This window comes from Mytilus galloprovincialis, chromosome 7 (genome assembly GCF_965363235.1).
Source record: "Mytilus galloprovincialis chromosome 7, xbMytGall1.hap1.1, whole genome shotgun sequence".
Taxonomy (NCBI): Eukaryota; Metazoa; Mollusca; class Bivalvia; order Mytilida; family Mytilidae; genus Mytilus; species Mytilus galloprovincialis.
Window position 1 is genome coordinate 13,739,279 of NC_134844.1, and position 23,320 is coordinate 13,762,598.

The 23,320-nt window shown below is 33.8% G+C and overlaps 2 protein-coding genes across 2 annotated transcripts; both read left to right on the top strand.

The window, feature by feature from the left end:
- Positions 1-5,072: 5,072 nt before the first annotated feature.
- Positions 5,073-8,103, top strand: LOC143084132 (RNA-binding protein RO60-like). Its single transcript, XM_076260541.1, has 2 exons — positions 5,073-5,206; positions 6,461-8,103. Exons 1-2 carry the CDS (start codon positions 5,073-5,075, stop codon positions 7,896-7,898), a joined length of 1,572 nt encoding a protein of 523 aa, XP_076116656.1. The 3' UTR covers positions 7,899-8,103.
- Positions 8,104-13,916: 5,813 nt separating this feature from the next.
- Positions 13,917-18,807, top strand: LOC143082361 (RNA-binding protein RO60-like). Its single transcript, XM_076258009.1, has 2 exons — positions 13,917-14,207; positions 16,766-18,807. Exons 1-2 carry the CDS (start codon positions 13,996-13,998, stop codon positions 18,213-18,215), a joined length of 1,662 nt encoding a protein of 553 aa, XP_076114124.1. The 5' UTR covers positions 13,917-13,995; the 3' UTR covers positions 18,216-18,807.
- Positions 18,808-23,320: the final 4,513 nt, after the last annotated feature.

Below are 23,320 nucleotides of genomic sequence, written 5' to 3' on the forward strand. Positions count from 1 at the left end.
GTAACATTTAAGAATTGAATGCTTCTTTTTGTAAATTTATTGGGTGGTAAAAGCGTTGACCGAAGTACATTTTGTATGAAGCGCGGAAGCGCTTCATTCTAAAAATGTACGCACGGTCAACGCTTTTACAACCCTATAAAGTTTCAAAAAGAAATATTCAATACTTATAATTACATTTTTTTTAGCTAAAATCATGAAAACACGATTTTTATTCAGTTTTATTTAATTCACCTGTGCACTTTTTTGTGGGACCTCGTGTCATCGTGCATGATAAATGTTATTGTCTGATGCAACTGTTTACAGAATAACATGTTAGCCAATCAGAATAGCGTATTATAATAAAACTTACATCTAATGTAATTATTACAACTTAAAAGACCTGAGAAAAAGACACACTATATAATATCAACTCGACCAAAACCACATTTAACCAAAAACAAGTAAACAAACATTGTACGATTAATTGATCTACGACTACAATATTAAACAAAATTATATTTTAATACAATATCTTTTTGTTCGAATTACGTAGGTTAACATTTTTTATGGTCTTATATGGGTATAACGTTGGCGTCGTCTCGTCGTCGTCGTCGTCGTCCGAAGACATTTGGTTTTCGCACTCTAACTTTAGTATAAGTAAATAGAAATCTATGAAATTTAAACACAAGGTTTATGACTATTACAGGAAGGTTGGAATTGATTTTGGGAGATTTGGTCCTAACAGTTTAGGAATTAGGGGCTAAAAGGGTCCAAAATTAAACTTTGTTTGATTTCATTAAAAAAATGAATCATTGGGGTTCTTTGATATGCCCAATCTAACCGTGTATTTAGATTCTTAATATTTGGTCCTGTTTTCAAATTGGTCTACATTAAGGTCCAAAGGGGTCCAAAATTAAACTTCGATTGATTTTAACAAAAATTGAACTCTTGGTCCAAATCGGGGTCCAAACAAGTAAACAAGCATCGTACGATTAATTGATCTATGACAAAAATAAAATTATATTTTAATACAATATCTTTTTGTTCGGATTACCAAAATTAAACTTTGCTTTAATATGCTGAATCTAACCATGTATTTAGATTTTTAATATTTGGGCCCGGTTATCAAATTAGTCCATATTGAGGTCTAAAGGGTCTAACATTGAACATTATTTCAATTTTTGATTTTATAAAAAATTGAAGGATTCTATGATATGCTGAATCTATTTAGAATGTATTTAGATTTTGGATATTGGACCATAATAGGCAATATAAAAAAAATAAGTTTTTAAGTTAAAGTTCTTAGACACATTCATTCTGTGTCAGAAACCTATGTTGTGTCAACTATTCAATCACAATCCAAATTCAGAGCTGTATCAAGCTTAAATGTTGTGTCCATACTTGCCCCAACTGTTCAGGGTTCGACCTCTGCAGTCGTATAAAGCTGCGCCCTGCGGATCATCTGGTTTTACATGGCTTGACGATGCCAAATGTCTGATTTCGTGAACTAGTATTTTTAAAAGTTCTATGTTGCCTTAATCGAGATTAAAAGGGGTGGCGTTCAACACTTAAATAACAGTGTTTACATGCAATAACTTGACGTTACTTTACCAATTCAGAAACATCGTCATTGCTTGTCTTTTGTCATTTCTTATATTTTATGGAGGATTTTGTGTTGATTGCAGATGCGAAAGATTTGAAAAGAGTTGACCTGCACGTATATTATCATTGATTGACAAGTTACCACTTGAACAACTCATACTAGTAAAACAAAACTGTCCCGGGACTCTTTTAATTTTAGAAAATCCCGATTCTAATTTTAGCGCACTAGCCTCGCTATCGATTCAAGTTATTTCATCACAGTTGACTGTAACTGAGAGCACCAAAAACTCATCGACAATGGAAAATCAAATTGGTGAAATTCCAGATGAAGAACGCCTCTGGAGATTTTTAAATTATGGAAGAGAGGATGGAAGTTATTTTGTGAACAAGCAACAGACAAACGTTGTGAGTCATTTCTCTCAACATTCCAGGTCCATCGACAGGTATTTCACCGATTTCTAGGCTTGTAAATTTTTTTGAGACATTTCTGAAGCATTTACCTTTTTGTTTTATTGTATCGTATTATATTTATTTATGTGTCTATAAATAATTTATATATTTGTTTCGACTTTTATTTATATCCACAAATTTATTTATAAAAACGGGTTTTATGAAAATAGGGACCGTTTCAAAATACAATTAATAGCTATTCCAGCTAGTGACAAAAGTATGTTTTTAAGTTAATAACTGTTAAACGATTTAAAAACAACATTATATCACAAGAAATAAAAATATTGACATCGAACTAACTGTACTAGTATATTCTGTAACGATGGACTTTTTATAGTTAGTAATATTTGTCAGATAGGACACATTTACCATTATTAATTTATCTATTACATTTACAATGGTATTTATAAATGTATATTCTGGATTCTTTTATATTCTAATAATGTTTCAGTTTAAATAAAACGATGTTCAGGAATGCAAAAACTCAATTATGTTCGTTTTCATGATTTCTGGTATTTTCAAACGGGCCAAATTGGTTGTCGTTTGTTTATGTGTTACATATTTGTTTTTCGTTCATTTTTTTACATAAATAAGGCCGTTAGTTTTCTCGTTTGAATTGTTTTACATTGTCTTATCGGGGCCTTTTTATAGCTGACTATGCGGTATGGGCTTTGCTCATTGTTGAAGTCCGTACGGTGACCTATAATAGTTGTTAATGTCTGTGTCATTTTGGTCTTTTGTGGATAGTTGTCTCATTGGCAATCATACCACATCTTCTTTATTTTTATAAAATGAGAATTCAGAGATTAGTATTGCTTTTAATTTCACTGATTGATAATATTAACTAATGTTTCTTCTTCGTGTCTCTATAACACCTTTATCTTATTGTTTTAATTTTAGGATGATTTCTGCAAACAAAGGAATGGAAGTTGTAGGTTTAATAAAAGAAGTAAGCATGTGTGGTCGTGCTCCAAAACAGGGCCCACTTCTGTATGCTCTGGCTGTTTGTGCACGTTGTAACGACGAACCAACAAAAAAGGCTGCACTCTATTGTTTAAAGGACATTTGTCGTATACCAACACATCTGTTTCAGTTTGTAAAATTTACATCTATACAAAGAGAAGGTTCCCGGGGTTGGGGGAGAGCACAGAGGAAAGCTGTTTCAGAGTGGTACAATCAGGCCGCCTTCCAAAACAATCCGAAAAAACTGTTGCGACTGGGTACCAAATACAAAAAACGGCATGGATATACTCATAGGGATTTAATCCGTCTTGCGCATGTGAAACCGAAAACAAATCACATTGAGTTTGTTATTCAATATATCGTTAAAGGAATGTGCAACAGTTCGAATTTTGATGATTCCGATGGTATGATCAGGGAGGCAGGGCAGTTTATTAAAGGCGTTAAGCAAGCTAAGGAATGTAAAGGCAATGATATAGATCATTTGATATCGTTGATAAGAAGATACAATCTTACCCGTGAACACATTCCAACAAATCTACTGAATTCCCCGGATGTTTGGAGAGCCTTAATGTACGAAATGCCGATGCATGCCCTTATACGAAATTTAGGCAGAATTTCGAAACACGAATTGCTACATCCTGATTCGCCCGAAGAGCAACACATACTTGAAAATCTACTAGATGAAGAAAAATTGCGTTGCGCAAAGATTCACCCATTGACGATTTTAACTGCTTGGAATTCTTACAAACTGGGCAGATCCATCCGGAATGAGAGTCCAATGGAGTGGCCGGTGAATCAAACAGTTGCTGAGGCTCTGGAAACTACATTCTATAAATCATTTTCTTCGTGTGTAGCCACAAACAAGAAAATTCTAATAGCTATTGACGGAAGCCAAGAAATGATAAAACCAGTCGTTGACCTTCAACAAGTATCTGCACGAAGCGCAGCCGTTGCAGTTGCACTATTGATGTCGAGGGTCGAGAGCTGGACGGAATTTGTCCTCGTTTCTGATAGCGTATCACCGGTTGACGTCCTTCCTTACGATAACCTTGAAACAGCGTCATTTAAATTTTCAACATCAGAATGCGCCTGTTTAAGTGATGAAGCGTCTAACCCAATGGAATGGGCGATGACAAATTCAAAGCAGTACGATGCAATCGTTTTCTTCACTACGTGCGCTACGAATGGTGGCAATAACTTCAATGAAGCGATGAGACAATATCGGAGTCGCCTAGGACTTCCCAGTACACGTCTTGTAGTGGTTGCTATGACCAGTAATAACAATTCTATTACAAACCCTGATGATATTTACATGTTAAATGTTGTAGGGTTTGATACCAATGCAATGAAAGTCATCACGGAATTCATAAGATGACGGGATTGTGAAGATAAATTGCTGATTCAACTACCTCAGAAGTATAAAAGAATTATGAATTATTTAAGAAATAAAGTGTAGATGTGTAGATGTGACTTCCTTAAACATTTTTTGTTTTCTCTCTGACAGATTATTTAGTTATACATGTAACTTAGAACGTAAATAAAAGTTTAATGGAACTTAGATTACGAATATTCCATAGAAATATTTTAATTAGCTTGTCAGCTGGTCGAATTATTTTGGAGATCACGATCTTGCGTATAAAAATACAAAAAGTACACCGAAAAGGTCAATAAGACATTTTAGCGATTGATTGGTTATTACTTGTTTAAACGATTTTAGAAGGTTATTTACCTTATGACTAATCTAATTAAAGTTAGATTTGTTTACTCAGTTAGTTAGCTTGCACAGAATAACAAAAATATATCGCTAACATTTACAAAATGAATTTCATATCCGTATTTTTTGATAATATCAAATATCATTAACCTTTAATGAATTGGTGCATGAGTGCTTAAAAAGTCTATGTAAAAAAAATCACACTTTTAATGAAACAAAAATTGGAAATCCCCATATTCATTTTGGATTTATTAACCCTGCACTAAATATATATAAATAGAAACAAGAATGTCCACAGCTATTTATAGATTGAAGTTAGCCATGCTGTTAGTTTCATTTAAAAATAAGCAACCAAGCTAGACTGATGGATAATCATATTTACACAGTTTCAGACTTTGAACTTGCTACTAGGTTTCTATTTTATGGAAGAGAGGACGGTGTTTATTTCGCTACAAATGGAAATAATCAAATCGACAAACACACAGCGAGTATCAATAGGTAAATTAATTTATCTTTATCTCTATGTACTAATATAGGTTCTTATTTTACACAAATGTTCACTTCTATACAGGCTTCTGGCGGGGAAGGGGGATACTCACTATGTAAAGAGGGGTAGTGGTAAACAGCTGGTATAGATAAATTAGTTTTCAATCTTCATAGTGTGAATGACAATTAATGACTTAATGATAAGAACTTAAGAAATAATATGCACTCAGATTGAATTAATGCTGATGTCGTTTAGCACAGAGCACCACCTGGTTTAATATTGAGTAAATATATGTAGTCGCAGACTGTATACGGTCTTAAATTCAACAACAAATTCTGCTGACTAAGGAATAGCATTAAGCATAAAAAATGACAGCATTACGGTTTGCATTTACATATATTTCATATTTTGTTTCAAAAATTAAACAAAAGTCCACCAATTATGTTTTATTCAAAATATTTTAAATCACGATTTGAGCCTATATAGAAAATCAACGAGCGGTCAGAATAGAACTTTATGTCTCGCATTTGGTTAAAACCGAGAAGGCGATATATATAGCAATTGTTTATCCCGGCGTCAACATTTTATAAAATATAGGATTTAGATTTGTTTTTGAAACCTATAAGAACCGTTGTATTAAAAATCTTCACGGAATTCTCGCGACACCTTTCCAGACGAATTTGCAGTTAAATGGAGTTGGCTACTCTTTTCTGTCTCCTTCATTTGTCATATAGCTCCCGAATAGTTTACATTCTTGTTATCCGGGGTTTCAAATGATTAGGTTTAGGTTTGCGTAAAGAAAATGAAAAAAGAAAATCAGCGCATTGAATTTACATTTTTATACGACCGCTAAAAATGTGTATCATGTTATGAAGAGGTTGGGGGTAATTGCCATTAAGGGTCATAAAAAAAGGCATTTTTCTAGTTTCTTGACAATAACTAGATCTCCCTGAAATTATACTTCAAGGTTCCATAATTAAAAGGGAAGGCTGGGATTTGGTTTGAAGTAATTATTGTTCGAAATTTTTAGAAATTAAGGGCAACTTTAGGGGCTTTTATGGAACTCTATGAAATTATACATTTTTCCTGAAATGAAAATTATGTTTAAAATTTTAAAAAACTTTGGAGGGGTCAAAAAGGTTAGGTGAGCTTTTTTTTTGGGGGGGGGTCATATTTTTCCTTTAACATGATTGAAATTTGTATTTCTTTGGGGTTTTCTCATGTTAATTATAATAAGTAAACAAACAAATAACTTACTATTTCAGGTTGATTCGGGGAGGTAAAGGAAGAGAGGTTGTTGATCTTATTAAACAGATAAGCATCGAAGGTCGGGCCCCAAAGCAAGGACCACTTCTTTATGCTCTAGCTCTATGTGCTAGATGTGATGACAAACTAACGAAGACTACAGCCTATCGGAGTCTTATAGAGGTTTGTCGCTTGCCAACTCATCTTTTCCAATTTATTAAGTATGCAGAGGAGTTAAGTGGAGAAACGTCGGGATGGGGAAGAGCGCAGAGAAAAGCAGTGTCACATTGGTACAACCAACCAAGTTTTCAGAAAAATCCAATGAAGCTTCTAAGGCTTGGGTCAAAATATCGGCGTCGACATACATTTAGTCACCAAGATGTCATACGTCTTGGACACGTTAAACCAGAGGGCCCCCATAGTGCATTTGCAATTAGATATCTGGCAAAAGGAAAAGAAAATGTCGACGATATTGACACATCAGATGGAATGATAAGCAACGCATATCTATTTGTGTTGGCCTTAGAAAAGGCTAAAAACTGCTCTCCGAACGATACGTCACTCTTATGTCAGCTGATCAAGGATCATGAACTCTCACATCAGCATTTACCAACAACAAGTCTGACGTCTGCTGAAGTTTGGCGGAGTCTCACCTACACGATGCCCATCACAGCATTAATACGACATCTAGGGAAGCTGTCAAAACTATATCTCCTGGAAAACGGATCAATGGAGGAGGCCCATGTTATTGGTCGATTAGAAAATGTTGAAAATCTTCGATTTGCCCGAATTCATCCATTTACACTTCTTACTGCGTGGAACTCATATAGAAGAGGTCATTCGGGCCCATACAAGCGTTTAATATGGACAGTCAATCACAAAATCGCAGATGTCTTAGAAACAGCTTTCTACAAATCATTTGCCTCTGTAGAACCAATCAAAAAGCGAATTCTCATAGCCGTGGATGGAAGCGAGGCAATGATGCAACCTGCTAATGGAATGAAGGAGGTTTCTGCACGCAGTACAGCAGTGGCAATGGCTTTTATATTTGCAAAGATGGCGGATAATACAGAAGTTGTTCTAGTCAAAGACCAATTATATCCCGTTAATTTAGATCAATCCGACAACCTTGAGGTTGCCTCTCAGAAGTTTTCTATCAATGGTACTTGTGATTATTGTGATCCATGTAAGCCAATAAATTGGGCTAGAGAAAACAAAATGAAATTTGACGCCATTGTGTTCTTTACAGCTTCATTGGCATTTAATAACAATGTGAACCCATCGGCTGCTATGCGACAATACAGGGAGGAACTTGGTATCCCACGTGCTCGTCTCGTGAATGTTGGAATGGCGAGCAATGAATTCACTGTAACAGACCAGACAGATATCGACATGCTCAATGTTGTTGGCCTTGATTCAACTATTTTGACAATAATTTCAGATTTCTTTAAAAGATAATCCATAGGGAAATGTTACTGTTGTACCACGTACTTTTTCGTTAATTTTTCAATTTCTTTAAAAAAAACAATAACTTAAACAACTGCTTCAATATTTCCTTGTAAAATAAGACGTGGTCTCTCATTTCTTAAGCCAAAAATTAGGTTGTAAGAAATTTTAATGATGAGTTTTGTTTTCATCTGAATAAATGCATTTCTGTTCCTCTCGTCTGTTTTGTCCGTACATGTACCTTTGGTAATTCAATAACTTTGAAAAGCTTTATGATGTTCCTTTTTGTATTTGAATGAAATTGAAAGGAAATTTCGAATGCGAGACCAACCTGTTCACGTGTCTCTCAGAAAATCGGAATTCTGTCACTTAGCATAATAGATGGTTTTAGTTGTTAATCAAATGATACACCCAATTATAAAAACATATGTATATTTATATTGATAACATGTTGGTAAACATTTACCGGACATGGTAAATATTGACAAAATATTGCCTATTTCAATCAAATGTGATCGAAAAAAAACAGCCAACATCGGGGGGGGGGGGGGGGGGGACTCTTTATGATAGTCCCTTTAACCCTTGTTATGTTATAGTAATATTAATGTTGCTCAATTAAATAGAACACTTTGTCACCAAAGCATCTTATGAACATGATTGCTACACCGAAGTTAATTCACGTAAATGATACCCTTATGATTTGCCACAAGGTGTCACTGTGGTACTGTAGTATTTGACCAAATATAACTTCCACAAAAAACGATGTTATTATATTGTATACAACATATAACGACAATTTAAACGATCCTGTCCAGTATGAGAGCTTTCTGTCAAATAGTGAACAATTATAGTAAAAAATGTAGTAAAATCAAATTGACTACATAAATTGGTCAACTACTCATAATGGCAAACTATCCTATAATGTAACAAGTATAAGCGTTTTCAAGGTCTATGGCAATTGCTCCCGCGAAAATAGTTAATTAGTATGACGATATTATATGGTCAGTCACATGAATCAATCGGGTTATGAGAGCTTTAAATTAGTCAAACGGTCTTGGATGATTTGCGTTTTCGATGTGTCAAAACAGTTTCATTATGAATCATTGTGACTCAAAATGACTGTATACTATATGGTCAACTAAACGTGAAGAGTTAGACTAACAATTCTTCTAAGTATTACAGTTTTCTTTCAAACGAGCTAGAACGAATAGCATTCACAAACTAAGGTGTCAATGTTAAGATATTTCAAAATGGTCCGTCTCATTACAACCGTAAAAATTGCGAGTCGAAACAAAATAAAACAATATCGTCAACTGTAAGAGAGGCGATAGATACCACAGGGACATTCAAACAAAAAAGTCAAGAATAAACTGACAACATCATGTGTAACAAATAAGAAGGCCAACAGACAACCAATATTAAAAAAACAAACATAAAAAACTAAAGACTGAGCAATATGAACCCCACCAAAAACCGGGGTGCACCAGAACGGTTATTAAATCCTGCTTCACATGTGACATCCGTCGTGTTGATGGCAAGCAATCCTGCTGTGTAAAACAAACAGGCACGGAGGAGAAATGTTCACTATGTTCATCGGACGGACATTATATATTATTTACATATCCCTCGCTACAAGGGACGATATACAGTCTTGCGATTGATAAATGAAAGCTCACAGGCAAATATTTTTGGCAAATTCAGGATAAAAGCAAATAATCAATATTACAAAGGGAAGTTTCTGCAAGGGCATAAAAATTGGACTGCAACAGAAAAACAAGGGTATATATGTTGGATTAACAGGCCACCCCTTTGGTGGTTTCGAATCTGATCAAAGTTTTGACTTTCTGCTTTATTTAACACTTTGCTTCATAATCTCTTTAAGAAAAATACTCCCACACCTTATTAAATGGGCTATTTAAAAAGTCAGAATGCAAATATATATTCAAACTATTTCAGGTCTTTTTAAGTAACAACAAACAAAAGAACTACATCTGTTGTATATGTATGTCAATTGGGCCTGCTTTGATACGATAACTGCACTTGAAATTTTACTAGATTTTTGTTCGCTATGTAAATTCCGAGTTCCAATGAGGACTTGCACATGTACATTGCACCACTTATTGCGGATCTGTTTCTGTATATTTATTAGTTACAATTTATGACTAAATTCGGCAAAGACCCATCGAAACATCTGATACAAAAATGTAGGAGCACTTTTAGAATATTGGAAGGACTTTACATTGTCTTATCGGGGCCTTTTATAGCTGACTATGCGGTATGGGCTTTGCTCATTGTTGAAGGCTGTAAGGTGACCTATAGTTGTTAATGTCTGTTTCATTTTGGTCTTTTGTGTATAGTTGTCTCATTGGCAATCATACCACATCTTCTTTTTTATATTTAGTATGTACACTAAAGAAATGTATCATGTTGTACTGACCTTTAAATCAAACCGATACAAACAATGACCATTACTTTATCCTGGATCTTGATATCTATATCGTTAAATGGAAGCTTAAGTCCAAAATTTATGATAAAAGAGATGATTAATTGTCATTTCCTATTATTTATTTCCCATTTTATTGTGTTTATATATCTCAACTTGTTCGATTCACTTATGCATTTTATTTTAACATCAACATGCAGACATCTTTGAGTTCAGTTATTTCAATCCAATTATATTGATTTTATGGTAATATTCTATACAAAGCACAAAATAGCGAAGAGAACAAAGTCGACACTTTGAACTAACTCAGTTAGTGTGTATCCCCGCCCCTATGGAACTATATAACTAGGCCATTTAAACGTGTGTAGCCATTTAAAGTTATAATAACTCGTTCAGGACTACAATAGTGGAAGTTTTACAAAATTGTTAAAAAACAATGGCTACAATTTGAATGAATAAGTCAAAATTTAGTTTTTTTATACGCGTATGGACCAAAACATATACTAGTAGTATATATGTTTAAAGTAACTTAAGATATGTCATAGTCTTAACGGTTGCCTTCGGAAAAAGGATGAATATAAACATATATTATTAATTCGTATATTTTAACAAATTTGATTCGTTTAGGGATAGTCACATGTTAAACTATATTTTCTAAGGTAGAGAGAAAACGGCGGATAGCAAAATGCATATTGACCGGCAAAAAGCATATCGCACGGGTATTTTTTATTATACAAATATAGCCTTTGTATGAGGTCGATACAAGGATATATTGACCTGAAAGAAGTATATTGACTGAGGACGAAGTCCGAGGTCGATATACTTCTTTGGGTCGATATATCCTGTATTGACCAAATACAAAGGCTATATTTGTTATATTATTAATTTCAGACCATTATGCATATTTGTATCAAAATCGTCATTTGATTTTGTATGAATTTTATACATCATATTGTCTCCTTGACAATAACAACATATTAGTTGTTATTTAATTCTTTTGTTTGTTTATTTGACATCTTCGGTATTTGAAGATTTTTTTCGTCAAATAATCGATCACAGATATCATTTGTTTCAAAACGTTTAACGATATCATGAAATTCATTACATGACGTCACACAAAGTAAATAGTTTTTTAGATATTCTAAAAATAACCGTGCAATATGCTCTGTGCAATATGCTTTTTGCTATCCGCCGTTTTCTCTCTACCTTCGAAAATATAGTTTAACATGTGACTATCCCTAAACGAATCAAATTTGTTAAAATATACGAATTAATAATATAATATTATACAATTACTGTCTTTTAATGAGGTAAATATGCGGTTTTATTGACTTTTGAAAAACTGATATTCACTGAGGCCGACGGCCGAAGTGAATATCAGTTTTTCAAAAGTCAATTAAACCCCATATTAACCGAAACAAAAGACATTAATTGTTTTATTCCATATTCCGAGAGAAATTAATGTTATGGAAAATATTTACCAAAACCAATTGTACCTCAAACGTTTTTTACCAAAATTATACACGTAAAAGCACGCGACGCTTTGCGCGGTGAATATCCTTTTTTCCGCAGGTGAATATGCTTATTTATTCAAAATCCCATTCATATAGAAAAACCTACTAATATTTTATCAATATGGAATAATATTAATTCGTATATTTTAACAAATTTGATTCGTTAAGAGATAGTCACATGTTAAACTATATTTTCGAAGGTAGAGAAAAAACGGCGGATAGCAAAAAGCATATTGACCGGCAAAAAGCCAATCGTAACTACTCGGCCATTCTCGCTACGCAGTACAATAGCTGTTATTTCTTCGTGCAACCAGAAAGGCCGAGTTGTTCCGATTGGCAAAAAGCATATCGCACGGTTATTTTTAGAATATCTAAAAACCGATATACTTTGTGACGTCATGTACTGAATTTCAAGATATTGTTTAACGTTTTATAACACATGATATCTGTCATCGATTATTTGACAAAAAATCTTTAAATACATGTAAAAAAAAAAAAAGGAAATGAAATAACCACTAATATGTTGTTACTGTCAAGGAGACAATGTAATATCTATAAAATTCCAATAATCCTAAATGACGATTTTGATACAATTTATATGGTCGGAAATTAATAATAAATTATAACAAATATAGCCTTTGTATGAGGTCAATACAGGATATATCGACCCAAAGAAGTATATCGACCTCGGACTTCGTCCTCAGTCAATATACTTATTTCAGGTCAATATATCCTTGTATCGACCTCATACAAAGGCTGTATTTGTATAATATATGTAATAAAGAAGACGAAAGTTTATAATATTCACATTCAAAGTAAATATCATTTAGACTTGCCCGAAGACCACCACGATTAGGAATATCTTATACCTGATACTTTCGACAGCAAAATCCAATCGCAGACGTATTTCGTCCTCGGTCAATATACTCTGAACAGGTAAAAACTACATAATTGATCGATATATATAGACTAGATGTGTCAAAGCGACACGAATGGCCCCGTCCTAAAAAGATTAAAAATCTGCAATTTCAATATACTGTTTGTATAATAAACTATTTTGTAATTTATATTGTGTATAATATGCTCCTGTTATGCAGTCTTCTGCGGCAGTTTTCTTTAATAGACTATGAAACTATGAAACTATAGAAATTATACAAACTGAATTAAATGATGTAATTAAATGAATAATGGTAAAAGCTCCTCTGGAATGTAGGTTTTGACAATCCCATTCATTGTAGTATATCGGTCCTTATCCCGCTCTGATACCTTCATCTCATTTGGTCTCACTGTTGAAATCAGAAATAAGCGACGCCTCGGAAATATTTAGCAAAAAACGTCGGGAAAGAATACACATGTCCATGCACTGTAGTGATGTTTTGTATACGCTCTGACAGTACTGTGAAAGATAATATCTGAGCAAAATGTCTATTCAAAAACCTACTCCCGAACACTGCAGTGAACCAGGATTTTCCAAGTCATACTTTCCAATGTAACAGGAGGGGGTCGATGGCGACAACTCCCGGGCATGAAGTGGCTAGTACTTTAAAAAGTAAAATAACAAACATATCGAACCCGAGGAAAACGGCGGTTCCTAAACAAACCGAAAAAGTTCCAACACAACGCAATGGGTACAAACACTGGCATACTGTATTCCCGACTTGCTATACAGACATTGTCTTGTAGAAGTTTTATAACTAGCTAAACCTCTCAAAATGAAATAACATATATTTAACAACAATGAACATTGTTCGTATTCAATTAATTTCGGGACTAAATTTTAAAAAAGTTCTATACTCGAATAGCAAGACAAAATTATTTATTTGTACTTCCCGCCATCAGAAATGTTTGTTTAAAACGGATTGCGCATACACATTTAGAAATCGAAAGTAGAAAAACTATTCTTGTCACGAATTATTCTTGAAACTTTATATTCTTGTAACGAACCTAACCCCTGAAGCAATGAGTGTAATAATCATTGTTTTTAAATGTTTGTTTTTGTGCAATATTACTAAAACAATGCAAAATATACAATGGAAATCCCCTTTACTATTTATAGGAACATTCTAGCACGCAGAACGGTTACGGTGCGGTAGCCATTTTATTTGGTGTAAATTGATATATTGTGTATTGTTTATATATCTACGATTTAAGAATGTCATTTTTAAACCAAACACAACCGTCTGGAAACCCAGTACCGCAAATGGAGGCACTTGTTGGACAAGCAAAGAATAAAGCAGGAGGTTTTTCGTATGAAGTTGACGATTTTACTCGTCTTTTGAGATTTCTGATACTAGGGGCTGAAGGAGGAACATATTACAGTTCTGAGAAAGAACTCAAACGAGAAAATGTTCAAAGTATAGACAGGTAAACTAATATAAGACTTAAGATATGTATACAATACATTTTAAGTAGTGAATTCAAAATTGTATAGTGATTTTAAACAATTACACAACTTTCTGTGTCAATATTATATATATTGACTGTTCTTCGAAAAGTTGTGTCATGGTTTACATGCACTTGTTTCTAATAATTACTGACAATATGCATGGGAAGGTCGACTGTTCATATTCTGGGACTATTATAACAAATTTAGTCGCATTACTATTTAATATGTATGGATATACATATCATATGTATAGTCGACCGTCTCATTGATATATTCAAGTACCTGTGTCATGGAACTTTCATGTGTTTCTATGTCTATGTAAATATCTGTTCTCAATCATTTACAAATATCTTTGAACATATGTTATTGAAAAGCATGATAAATGCAGGGTATCTTAATATTTCGTTTAACAACATATTTTGTATGTGGTCCTGTGAGTCACAGTATAATATATTTACACCAAGAAGTCGTTAAACGATATTAGATACTGACTTTTGAAGCACATGCACAAATCATTAGTTGGAAACTATGATCAATTATGTATTTTGATTTACCTGGATATAACCAGGTCCTACTGACATTTTAAGAAGATGTAGTACTTGTATGATTGCCAGTGAGACAACTCTCCAGTCCACACAAAACCAAATGTCACAGAAGTTAACAACAGTTACTAATAAATATAGGTCACTGATAATTCTTTTTTTGTGGAATATATTTAAAGGGACACTAGCTACGAAATATATAAAAAAAAATCTAAAATATATATATATATCTTTTATCTCAACCATTAATGAAATGAAATTGATTATAAATTATTCTCTTGCAAGTGAATAATTCGACCTCATTAAAGCCGTATTCATGTGAACATTAATTTAACCCCTTAGCTTGAGATGGATAACACGTGAATTGTATGTGTAAAGTAATTAAAGGAAAATAATGTACATTGAAGTGAAACAAAGGTAAACTATTTGATGGAATCTTTTGCTCAAGGGGATTTAGAGATCATCTCTAAAAAGGCCAATAAAACGTAACTGTATAATTTTCGTCAAATTCTGCTTCAGGCTAGTGAATAATTCATCAGTGATGATCCTAATTTATTTTATCAAACTTTGACTAACTTTGAATATTGAACAAACTTGGCTGCTAATGATCGAAGTTGTTTGAAGCTTGAATGTTGTGTCCATACTCACATGGCACTTGCAAAGTTCAAATTTACTAAGAAGGTTTATTACCACAAAAGGAAGGTTGTGATTGATTTTTTGGATGATGGTACCAGCCGTATAGGAATTGAGGGTCAAAAAGTGGCCTAAAACAAGTATTTTTCTATAAGTATTTTGATTGCTCTGAAATTGTACCAAAATGTTAAATACCCCAAGTATATAGAGGGTTGGGATTCTTATATAATAAGGTGGTTTTGGGGCCAACAGTTTAGGAATCGATAACCATTTTTGTAGTTTCCGGAAAATTGCTTGTGTGTAAGTGTATGGATCTCTCTGACGTTGTACCACAAGGTCCCATATCACAAAGGGAAGCTAGGATTATGTCTGAGCGTGATTTCCCCAAACATGTAGGAATAAGGGGCCAAAAAAGGAAAAAAATAACTTGTGGATCTCTCTGAAATTTTACTACTAAGAAAAGGATGGGATAGTCTTGGGGTAATTGCTCCAAGGGGGGGGGGGGGTCCAAAAGTTTGGGGGATTCAATTTTTTAAAGAAATTCATTTATTTTCTTTTTTTTTATTTTCAAATTTCAAATCTTTGAAAAGTTTCAAGAAGAAATCTTCAATTGCACAGTATTGCGCAATAGATGTGTTAGATCTTAATGATGTAATAAGGTGAGGTTTGGGAATTTGTGTCAAATGTTCGGACTCCTTGCCGTTTTTTTCCGTACAATGCAAGGTAAAATATTTTGCCCATAACACCAATTTACTTTTTCATAGAAGTCTTTTAAAATAGCTCATGAAAGGTCATTTACCAAAATTTTAGAAGATTCTTATTTTTTTTTCTTTTGTTTTGAGACCCAAACAATACCAATGCAAATATAAGGTAAAAGTCCGAGTCAGCCTTTTCCCGCCATATTTTGAATCTCAAATATCTCAAAAAGGAGGTTCATGACCTATCGATATGTTTAGCTTATTTCTATCCTTGAGGAATGCTCTACCAGCTTATAGTATCAATTTCAAATTCTTAATTTATTATTTTTTATTACCTTACCTCACCTTCACATCCTTAAGCTTTGAACACATTTAATTTGTATCAGGGACATGCAGAAACCTATATTATAGAGGGGGAAAAAATGATCACAATCAAAAGTCAGTCAGTATCAAGCTTGAATATTGTATCCAAATTTGCCCCCAACTGTTCAGGGTTCAACCTCTGCGTCGAATCAGGCTGCACTCAGCGAAGTATTTTATTTCTTTTGATCTTGGATTATTATACTTGTCCCAGTAAGGTAGTTTTGATTAATTGATTTCTGAAACAGATAAACTTACTTATTTCAGAGTTCACATATTTAAAATTAAGATCTTATATTTCAGGCTGATAATGACTGATCAGGGCGAAAAGGTTGTAGACTTCATTCGTGACGTCAGCGTCAATGGCAGGGCTTGCAAACAGAATACCACTATCTACGCCTTATCAGTTTGCGCAAGATCAAACGATCTGAAAACAAAAAATGCTGCATATCGTGCACTAAGTGACGTTTGTCGCATTCCTACACATCTTTTTGAGTTCGTGAAATATTGCGAGAATGAAAGTGCAGGAAGCGGATGGGGAAGAGCCCATAGGGTAGCCATAGGGAAATGGTACAATAGTTACAAAGATAAGCCAAAGAAACTTGCATACCACGTTACAAAGTACCAAAGTCGACATTCTTGGAATCATAAAGATGTTCTTCGATTGGCGCACATCAAACCTGAAACAAACGCCATTGGCAAAGTCATTAAGTATATTGTCAAAGGTCTAAATGAGGCAAAAACGGACCCAGTGCCGATGGCCGACAATGGAAACGTTCAAGAAGTTTTAGATTTCTTGGAAGGAGTGGAAAAAGCAAAGAAATGTCCCCGACAGGAAATTGAAAGCATGAAAGAGCTGATTGCGCTTCATGAGCTTGCAAGAGAACATGTACCGACTACCATGCTTGACTCTGTCGAAATTTGGAGCGTTTTGTTCCGACAGATGCCGATGACTGCAATGATCAGAAATCTAGGGAAAATGTCCAGCCTTCAGATGTTTCAATCGGATAATGAAGAGGGAAAGTTTAGAGAAGATTTGGTGATTGAAAAACTAGGTAGTGAAACTATATTGAAGAACGCGAAAATACATCCGTTTACAATAATGACAGCGTGGTATCAGTATCAAGCTGGGAGGGGAGATAAGGGAAAGTTGTCATGGCCAGTAAACGATAGAATTGTGAACGCTTTAGAGGGGGCTTTCTATAAAGCTTTCGAGTTTGTTGAACCAACAAACAAAAGGTATCTATTGGCTGTTGATGTTAGTGGATCTATGACGGCACCTGTTCATGGTTCCAGTCACATTACCTGTCGTGATGCCTCTGCTGCAATGATGTTACTGACCGCAAAAACGGAAAAGGCCTGCGATGTCCTTGCTTTTTCTGAAAATTTTACTAAACTAGACGTTTCAGCAACAGACACTATGAAGTCTGTCATTTATAAATGTTCGTCTTTACCATTCCAACGTACAGACTGTTCGCTTCCAATGCAGTATGCTTATAAGAACAAAAAACAGTATGATGTTTTCGTCGTGTACACAGATTCCGAAACTTTCTTTGGAAATATGCATCCATCGAAAGCTCTAGAAGAATACAGGAAATATTCGGGAATCCTAGACTCTCGTTTGATTGTCTGTGGAATGGCTACTAATGGGTTTAGTATTGCTGATCCGAGCGACAAGTTTATGATGGATGTTGTTGGATTCGACACAAATGCACCGAAAGCCATGGCCTCTTTCGTCAAAGGGGAGTTATAGAATACTTCGATCCATGAAAAACATGTTAAAATAGATTTTTCATCGCCTGAGAATTTCGGACGTTTTGTTATACAATCATTATCATACTGTTTTACAATACTACTCATATTCTGACGTTTAAGTAAACTTTAAGTTTTAAATTGTCGAAGACATTATTTGTACATATAACATTTATATTTTACTTACAAAAGTAAATTTCTCGAAAGGCCATATATTGATATAGAAATTCCGGTTACTTTTATACATACGTATATCTTTGTGTTACCTTGAACTGTTTTTTGTTATTTTTTTTAAGAAGAAGGTGTTTTATTTAAAATTCGTTTGATTGTATCGTTTATTAAGAAAGTGCGATATATTCAAGAAATAATAAGCATGTTAAGAGGAGCTGTTAGTTATTACGTTTGAATAGTTTTACATTAAATGTCATTTTGGTGCCTTTTTAAAGCTTACTATGCTGTATGGGTTTCGCTCATTTTTGAAGAAAACTCTTCAAGCACAATGACCTATATCGGTCATTTAGTCTGGTGTAGAGTTGTCTTATTGATATGACAATCATATAACATCTTCTTTATTTTTATATTTACACACTGGTTACAGAAATGAAAACAACATATGTCAAGATTAAATTAGCATGTAGTAAAGTGATTTTCAAATTTCAACCGATCAAATACAAAATAGAATTCCATTAAATATCAGTTCAAACTAGTTTTTAAAAGAACAGAAGAAGTACAAATTGTTGGTCTTAATTTTGAATTATAGTATTTTTTAATGAAGTATGTATTTATGGTTTTCATCACGCCTCTTAAGAATTAAGAAAAGAATGTTTGTCATTCTATTTGAATGAATTCATAGAATTTGTAACTGCTTTATATTATAACATTCAAATTAAAGACATCTTATTAACTTGTGTATTTTTTTCAGCAAATCAGTAAACATGATCACTAACATGCACATACATAACAAGTCGTGTTCAATATGCAAACAAATAAGACCATGTCGATTAATACTACCAATAAATGCAGTATGTATACATGTAGAAGAACAATCAGTAAAACACAAAATAAATTAAACGACAAATACATAACTATACCACATGCAGTCAGGATGAAAGAGTATATAAAACTCGGTTATGTTATAGCACAACTTGAGTTCTGTCAATCTATAATTTTAAAATGTACATCTCTAATTTCGTCATGCGCATACTTTTACTTACTCTGACACGAGTTCCTATAGATTTAAATTTTAATCAGATTGACAAGATGGACGAATAAAAGCGTTTCAGACCATGTCTGCGAATTGGCCTTTCTAGTTTCATGTCTCAATCTGAAGAACAAGTCTGTCTAATTGAAAAGTGCATAGATTTTAAAATATCTCTGCCAATTTCCTCCCTGAGGCCATAATAAATAATAGGTTTGTTTGCCCAAACGCTACCTACCCAGAAAAAAGCTGCCTACTCAAATTCTTTTATTGTCCTGATTTGAAGAAGTTTTTTTTATAATCAAATAGGCATGAAGACTAATAAACATCTGATACTTCAATTTCTTTTATTGAGAAAACAAGAAAATGCCTACCTACCTTCTCACTGTCTCAACCTTTGGGTAGGGTTTGGGCAAACCAAAATATGTTTAAGTGTGGCCTGAACGATGCCAGTAAATAATAGCCGAGTATGGAAAAGATCTTATTTCAAGCCTAGAATAATGAACTAAGCTACCTTTTGACTGTAATAAACAAGGCTGATATTTTGTATTTAAATTTACATACATTGTGTAATTACTATACACTGCAAATATTTAAACGGAGTTAGCAATGTTTCGTTGGGAAATAACGGTTTTTAAAAACTCTTGTTCCCGAAATCCCATGCAGCCCTTGTGTGAAAAAAATCTTGCAGCTTAAAAGGCTAGCATGATATTTTACTTAGAAGTTGTACGGGTCGTTTAACAAGTATAATAGTTGGACGAGTTGTTGAAGTTACGATGCAAGGTTTGTTTCGCACAAGAAATTTGGTTTTATTTTAAAATGAGGCTTAACTTTCTTTATTTTACAAAACAACTTTTGTCATATATACTGAAGGTGTGCAGCATACATTCAACACTTTGAATAGCTTATAATTTTGCACAAAATAAACGATGATTCAACTTGGTAATGTTTAACAAAATTTATCGTGTAGGGCACAGGGTTTGCATGCAATTATATGTTTGAGGTTGTAAGAATTTAAACGGGTAAGTCGAATCCCCTTATGCATTTGTTTCACACTACGTTTCGAAACTCAGATTCCAGTTCTCTGTATCATATATAAAACTTAAAAAAATTCAAGCTGCTCGAACAGTAACGAGTTCATACCTTTTTTTACAAGGTCCAGGATCATTTTAAGGAACTGTGTTGTGATGGAAAAATTTGGCTGAAGGTGAGAAAAGACAATTTAAAATGTTATATAATATTAGACAGAATATTAAAGAAATATATCCCATGCACCCCGCCACATTATTTATGTATGTGCCAGTCCCAAGTCAGGAACCTGTAATTCAGTGGTTGTCGTTTGTTTATGTGTTACAGATTTGTTTTTCGTTCATTTTTTTTATATAAATAAGGCCGTTTGTTATCTCGTTTGAATTGTTTTACATTGTCTTATCGGGGCCTTTTATAGCTGAGTATACGGTATGGGCTTTGCTCATTGTTGAAGGCCGTACGGTGACCTGAAGTTTTTAATGTTTGTGTCATTTTGGTCTCTTGTGGACAGTTGTCTCATTGGCAATCATACCACATCTTTTTTATACCTTCATTTCATAGTATGACTATATCCACATCGGAATGGTAACGACACTATACTTCCATTCTGCAGAATCGCAGTAACTTACAATAATTTCGCATTAAAAAAGGGCGAAAGGTACCAGATCAGAGGGATTATCAAACTCAAAAGATCAAAAATACACTGACAACGTCATGGCTTAAAAAGAAAAGACAAACAGTACACAAGACGACATAAAAAACTAAAGACTTATCAAACACTGGGGTGATCTCTGGCATGTGGCGTGCTCCAGGAGGGTAAGCGATCTGCTCAACATGTTGCTCATGTAATTACAAACCCGGCAAATAGTTCAAAAGGTGAGATTCGTGGAAAGAGTTACGACAAAGGAACATATACGATATGATCTGTGACACATTTTTATCATCGGATGAAATATTTTTAAAAGACTAAAGGTAATAAAAAATGCAAAAAAAAATGAATACAAAATTATATGGGTTATTTGAATCCGTCAAAGAAACGGGTTTGTTGATTCGATTTTTATTTGGTCAAATATTTATTTATATGATACAGATAAGCCAGTCCAAAGAAAGATAACTCTATTCATATTAGGCGTCAATACCACGCATTGTCACTGTTTGTATCGAGTAAGTTAAACCATATTTATTTATAGTGGATTGGCAAACAAGTTTTTGCAACTTATATTAATCCCTTTCCAATTTGCGGATGCAAGTGCTGCCTTGTAGCGGCATTATCCTGCTCTTTTTCGAAATCTACAAGGGTGTATTTTACGTGCAAGAGATATGGCTCTCTCTTAACGGATCAGCCATTTATCGTGCTGCACAGTACAGTTCATGAAGTGGGAATATCTTTTACGCTTTTATTAACAAACAATTCATCTGTAAGAATAAGAAGTCTAGTCAAATTTTTCACTGCTAACACATATTACAAAAGTTCATATTCCGAATCAAAACTTATTTTAAAGGAACTGAAAAATTACAAGCCGGATATTATCTCAAGTTTCATTGTTCTTCATAAGACGATAAAGCGTTCATTAATACTTCTCCTAATTATTCAGTTGAGTCTGTCTGTCTGGGCTTATGTGTGATTCCCTCCTTTTCCATATCTTAAATAAATAAATCGTTTTTTGTACTGTTCATTTTCTCGTTTGAACTAGTTTACACTCATTTCGGGGTATTTAAAAGTTTGAAATGCGATGAAACGTTCTTTAGAACTTTAAAGAAAATTTGCAGAATTGTATACGTATTATAACACACATACTGACGGACCGGAAATACACAACTCACATGTTGATGATCTTTTTTTTTACCAAATGACAAATCATGGTTGATCTTCATATAACTACTACTATTGGTGGGACAGAGGCCAAACCAGAAGGTACAAACCATAACTCAAAACATGTCCAATAGAACTGGTTGTCATTTCTGACAATCATTTGAGCGGTGCACATGGTTACAGGTACATTGTAAGTATCGCCTTCTACAATGACACCGTGGCACCAATTGATAAGGTGGAAACCAGGGTTTTTGTGCATACCACATGATTTGAAAATTTTACATGCATGATATAATCAGTTCAACTTTAGGGCCATTAATTATTTTACATGCATTGCATATTTGAAAATGAGAATTTATACAAGAATAACCTAGTGATGCGTTTTAAAATGCCGCCGTTATGGTAAATAGTAGTAAATTGTAAGCCTTACTAGCCAATCCAGGAAATCAAATGGCCTTGAAAAGCTCATGTTCGTTGGACATTTGATCTGTATGATTACCAGCTGAAGAAATCAACCGTCTTCAACTTTTATTTGTAAAACCATTTGTTCCACACATTTCCTTGTACACATCAACCCTCTTTAAAGGATGTTAGAAAATCTAGAGTGCAGTACATGTATATGTAATTTCAAACCATGGACTATTAAAAGAGTCTTTTAGTAGTCCATGGTTTTGAATTGCATATATTGCACTCTAAATTTTACGAATTCGTGTATGGTAAGTATTATCACCAAATACAACATACATGTGAATAGTAAGACTGAACACAAATGCGGCCAACTGTTCACAAATAAGCTTTCAGTAATTTTGCTTGACTTGATGATGCTAGTACCCGATACATGTGCATTGTATTATGAAAAACACGGTCCATATTTTTATAACAGAAGTATTCTCCTTTCCAATAAAAAAAAACAAGAGGCTCTCAAGAGCCTGAATCGCTCACCTTAATTTTTTTGGTTAAATCTCTCATCAATGATTATTTTGGCTTTTCAATTTATTTAAATGTTCTTTGAATCGTCCTATTTTCTTCAAAAGCAAAAAAAATCATTTTCTCCTATGTTCTATTT

Coding starts and splice junctions, on each gene's coding strand:
- LOC143084132 (XM_076260541.1), top strand. CDS start 5,073: ATGGATAATCATATTTACACAGTTTCAGACTTTGAACTTGCTACTAGG. Junction 5,207..6,460: donor CACACAGCGAGTATCAATAG/GTAAATTAATTT, acceptor TTACTATTTCAG/GTTGATTCGGGGAGGTAAAG.
- LOC143082361 (XM_076258009.1), top strand. CDS start 13,996: ATGTCATTTTTAAACCAAACACAACCGTCTGGAAACCCAGTACCGCAA. Junction 14,208..16,765: donor AATGTTCAAAGTATAGACAG/GTAAACTAATAT, acceptor CTTATATTTCAG/GCTGATAATGACTGATCAGG.